The sequence below is a fragment of the Ovis aries genome, chromosome X, assembly GCF_016772045.2.
Source record: "Ovis aries strain OAR_USU_Benz2616 breed Rambouillet chromosome X, ARS-UI_Ramb_v3.0, whole genome shotgun sequence".
NCBI lineage: Eukaryota > Metazoa > Chordata > Mammalia > Artiodactyla > Bovidae > Ovis > Ovis aries.
Genome location: NC_056080.1, coordinates 55,613,202 through 55,618,422, shown reverse-complemented (window position 1 = coordinate 55,618,422; position 5,221 = coordinate 55,613,202). Strand labels below are relative to the sequence as shown.

At 53.6% G+C, this 5,221-nt stretch overlaps 1 protein-coding gene across 1 annotated transcript; it reads left to right on the top strand.

The window, feature by feature from the left end:
* The first annotated feature begins 494 nt into the window (after positions 1–494).
* USP27X (ubiquitin specific peptidase 27 X-linked) lies at positions 495–4,224 on the top strand. The gene is made up of 2 exons (XM_060407981.1): positions 495–696; positions 1,094–4,224. The coding sequence occupies exons 1-2, from the start codon at positions 495–497 to the stop codon at positions 3,328–3,330; spliced, it is 2,439 nt and encodes an 812-aa protein (XP_060263964.1). The 3' UTR covers positions 3,331–4,224.
* The last annotated feature ends 997 nt before the right edge of the window (positions 4,225–5,221 follow it).

The window sequence follows — 5,221 nt, the reverse complement described above, 5'->3', positions numbered from 1 at the left end:
GTGCCCTGAAGATGCCTGGCCGCCCGTCCCCCTGACTGGCGGCTCCACACATGGAAGCTGGTTCCCTGCCACTCCCACCTGCTGCCTGGGCTGGGCCTCTGCTGGGCCTGAGGGTCTTGGGACAGTGTCCTGTAGTTCAGGCCCCTCTCTCAGCTGTAGGGGAGATGCCAGCAGTAGGCCTGGCCTTGTTGTGCCTTTTCCATCCCGCCACCCCTGGGGCAGCTGGTTCAGCGTCTCCTGGGCCAGAAGGCTGGCTGCCAAAACCTCAGCCCACCCGTGGCCTTGGGAGCCCGAGGGAAAGGTGCAGGGGAGGCGAGGAGCAGGCACGGAGTGTGCAGAGCACCGATAAGATGGGCATGGGATGTGCCCCTTGGGGCCCAATGGCCTTGGGAGCTCTGCCCCTCTGTATCTGGGGTCCAGGCCGGCTCCAGAATGGAGCTTCATTCTTATGGGGCAGGGCAGAACCTGGGGTGGGCGGGGAGCCTCAGACAGGGATGGGAACCTGCTCAGCCTCAGAGATGCTGGCTGATCACTGCTTCTGCCAGCGCTCTTCGCGACTCGGCCTCTGGGGGGATGTTTCCCAGCCCCAGGGACGTTTCTGGACTAGGATATCTCTCTATCTCTGGCCCCGCAGTGCTGGGGGAGGCTGCATGGACGAAGGGAAGGACGGAGAGAGGGGAGGAGACGATGAAAGGGGTCAGAGCAGCGATTGGAGCCGAGAACTGGAAGCGCCTTAAAGAGACTGCGCGGTCCCCGCCCCCCTTCCCGCCAGCCTCAATGAATTAGAGCTGTGTTTCTCAAACTTGCCTGCTCATAAGAATCTTCTCGGGCCCTAGTTAAAGATACAGGTTCCGGAGCATGTTCCTTCGAGATTCTGATTCAGTGGGGCTGCGGGTGGAGCCGAGGAATCTGTAATTTTAACACGCTCCCCACGTGATTCTCGTGAACAAGCAAGTTTGGGAAATATTGAATTAAAGGAAACCGGGCCTGGCTGCAGAGCGGCCTCCGCTAGGGGGCTACGGCAGGAGGATTCCCGGGGGCGTCGCCTGCTTCCGCCGCCGCCTCCTTCAGTGAAAGTCCCTTTTGGGTCCAGCTGCCACAGCCACCGCGCTCCCTCAGGCCGGACGGGGGACACCCCTGGTCTGCGTGGCCCCCGCGCCGCCACGCCCAGTGGCCGCCCCAGCCCTGCGATTAGGGGGAGGAGCCGCTGCCAGTGGAGGCGGAGGAGCAGAGGAGGCGGAGACGGCAGAGACGGCGGAGAAGGCGGAGAGGAAGGTGGAGGCGGAGGCGAAGGTGGAAGGGAAGGTAGAGGCGGCGGGGAAGGTGGAGGCGGCTGGGAAGGTGGACGCCACCGGGAAGGTGGAGACTGTGGAGGGTCCGGGACGCCGGGTAGAGCTCAAGCTGGAGCCCGAACCTGAACCCGAGCCGGCACGGGAGGCGGAGCAGGAGCCGAAGGGGGAGCCGAAGCAGGAGCCTGAGGATGAGAACCCGGCGCGGAGTGGCGGTAGCGGCGGCAGAGACGAGGTTCCTCTCCCCACCCTTCCCTCCGACCCCCCGCGGCCCCCCGATCCTTCCCCGCGGCGCAGCCGTGCCCCCCGCCGCCGACCCCGGCCGCGGCCGCAGACCCGGCTCCGTACCCCGCCGCAGCCTAGGCCACGGCCCCCGCCCCGGCCCCGGCCCCGGCGCGGCCCTGGGGGCGGGTGCCTGGATGTGGATTTCGCGGTGGGTCCACCAGGCTGTTCCCACGTGAACAGCTTTAAGGTGGGAGAGAACTGGAGGCAGGAACTGCGGGTGATCTACCAGTGCTTCGTGTGGTGTGGAACCCCAGAGACCAGGAAAAGCAAGGCAAAGTCGTGTATCTGCCATGTGTGCGGCACCCATTTGAACAGACTCCACTCTTGCCTTTCCTGTGTCTTCTTTGGCTGCTTCACAGAGAAGCACATTCATGAGCACGCCGAGACGAAACAACACAACTTAGCAGTAGACCTTTATTACGGAGGTATATACTGCTTTATGTGTAAGGACTATGTATATGACAGAGACATTGAGCAAATTGCCAAAGAAGAGCAAGGGGAAGCTTTGAAATTACAAGCCTCCACCTCGACCGAGGTTTCTCACCAGCAGTATTCAATGCCAGGCCTCGGTGAGAAGTATCCAACCTGGGAGACAACCAAACCTGAGTTAGAACTGCTGGGCCATAACCCAAGGAGAAGAAGAATCGCCTCCAGCTTTACCATCGGTTTAAGAGGACTGATCAATCTTGGCAACACGTGCTTTATGAACTGCATCGTCCAGGCCCTTACCCACACTCCGATCCTGAGAGATTTCTTCCTCTCTGACAGGCACAGATGTGAAATGCCGAGTCCGGAGTTGTGTCTGGTCTGTGAGATGTCTTCGCTTTTTCGAGAGTTGTATTCTGGAAACCCGTCTCCTCATGTTCCCTATAAGTTACTGCACCTGGTATGGATACATGCACGGCATTTAGCAGGGTACAGGCAACAGGATGCACATGAGTTTCTCATTGCAGCGTTAGATGTCCTGCACAGGCACTGCAAAGGTGATGATGCTGGGAAGGCAGCCAGCAATCCCAACCACTGTAACTGCATCATTGACCAAATTTTCACAGGTGGCCTGCAATCTGATGTCACCTGTCAAGCCTGTCATGGTGTCTCCACCACAATAGACCCATGCTGGGACATCAGTTTGGACTTGCCTGGCTCTTGTACCTCCTTCTGGCCGATGAGCCCAGGGAGGGAGAGCAGTGTTAACGGGGAAAGCCACATACCAGGAATCACTACCCTCACGGACTGCCTGCGAAGGTTTACGAGGCCAGAGCACTTAGGAAGCAGTGCCAAAATCAAGTGTGGTAGTTGCCAAAGCTACCAGGAATCTACCAAACAGCTCACGATGAATAAATTACCTGTCGTTGCCTGTTTTCATTTCAAACGGTTTGAACACTCAGCCAAACAGAGGCGCAAGATCACTACATACATATCCTTTCCTCTGGAGCTGGATATGACACCGTTCATGGCCTCGAGTAAAGAGAGCAGGATGAATGGACAGTTGCAGCTGCCAACCAATAGTGGAAATGATGAGAATAAGTATTCCTTGTTTGCTGTGGTTAATCACCAAGGAACCCTGGAGAGTGGCCACTACACCAGCTTCATCCGGCACCACAAGGACCAGTGGTTCAAGTGTGATGATGCCGTCATCACCAAGGCCAGTATTAAGGACGTGCTGGACAGTGAAGGGTATTTACTGTTCTATCACAAACAGGTCCTGGAACATGAATCAGAAAAAGTGAAAGAAGTGAATACACAAGCCTACTGAAGTGACACACAGACCTACCTACCTGGAGTGGAAGATGACAGTGCCCATACTACAGCTGGCATCAAGATTTAAAGGACCTACTTGCATGGCCCACGGGCCTGACAGAGTAAGAATTGAACAGTTTCCAGTGTCTAAAAGGTCCTGACTGGAAGAGGAATAGAAGGGGTGGGAGAAGAGGCTCTAGTCTAAGCAGTCACTTAAAGGAAGATTAAGTGGCAGGATGCTCTGGGCGGGGCAGGCAGGAGCAGGGAAATCAGACACTGGTCCATATCCTATATTCCTCCAAAAGATTGTGTGGGAAAGTGTGGGGTGGGAGGGGGGTGGTGTGGGGGGGGGATGTGTGCTCTTGTAACTGTAAAACATCTTTCTCCATGGGTGTTTCAGCTTCAACTGACCAATCACATAACAGTTATATGTTTGGGGGAGAAAAAAGAAAAGCTTATACAAATGTAGCCCATTATGTATATGGGTAGGAAAGTGGAAAAGCGGAGGAAGCAGGGATATTTCATTGACAAACACCTTTGCCAGTTTCTTTGTATTCGTGATTTTTTTGTGCTATTAAATGCAGTATTAAACAAAGAAAAGCCCATGTGGGCCTGTGAAACAAGAAAAGGGGGCTTTTGTATAAGGGGAGCAATTGCTCCAAAGGTAGAGAAGATAAGAAACACTGTAAGGTAAACAACCAACACAGACAGGCCTCAGCTAAGAGTTTAGTGTGTGAGTGTTTAAAAAAAAAAAAAAAGCTGTATGATATACTTGAGCAAATCAATGAACCTCTTTGCGATTGTTTTCTCATCTGTACAATGCAGATAATTCCTACCTTAACGGGTTATTGTTAAAGATTAAGTGATATAAAATGTGTCAAAGTATTAATTAAAAAGGCTTGGGACTTTGTACGGGCTCAGTGAACATTTGTTGGATCTGAAACTTCTTTGGTCCAGGACCAGAATGCATTAGAGGTGAGGGTCAGCCCTACCTGAGACCCACGGACAAAAATGACACACACTGTGTCAGATAGTCACACATATACACTTATAACTTCCTCCCCAGTACTTTTTTTTTTTTTCTTCCGAGCCCCAAGGCAGCGGATTCCACTATTGTCCCTTGGGTACAGGGCATTACAGTCAGTGCCACATTCAGGACTCGGGGGAGAATCACAGGTGTCCCCCCTCAAAGTCATTATTCTGTCCAATTGGAAGACTGTCATGTTGTTATCATGACTCAGCACCCCAGGGATGGGACTCGGGGCCAGTAGGCTGCTAGGCTTCCACGTGAGGGTGTTGGTGGTCTTTGCCCTCCAGAAGTGTTATGGACATGGCTGCATCCACCTGCAGGCATAGATCATGAAAAAACTTATAAAGCTCACTGGTCTACCAGCCCAGGGACAGCAGGAGAGTGGCATGTTGGCCCCCTCCCTGATTCTCACAGAGGGCTAAGCCCAAACAAATGGGATGCGCCCAGGTCGGGTTAAGCCCTGGTGGTGGTTCCTTCTTTTATCCTCTTCATCAGATACAAAAGGACATGTTACTTAGAAAATATGAGGGGGAGGGGAACTAAACATTTCAGACCCATGGGACTTGCGTCCACTGGCTCTGGTAAAAGGCTGGGCTCCTCCCACGGCTCCCCAAATCTACTTCATGGTCAGCTCATTTGGTAATATATGTTTATTTGTGTGGTTGTGGCTGCATCCCCAACTAGCTCACAGGCATTTTTAGGACAGGGATTGTGTCTCCTCTTGTACCCTGGGCTGCATTCTCAGCCCCTAGACCAACCCCTAGGACATAGTATTTGAAACATTTTCTGGATGAGTGAATAAACCCAAACACCTTCCTTTTATAACCGAATTTTCCTCACTCCCCACCCCCAGGGCTCATCATCCTCAGGAGAAAAT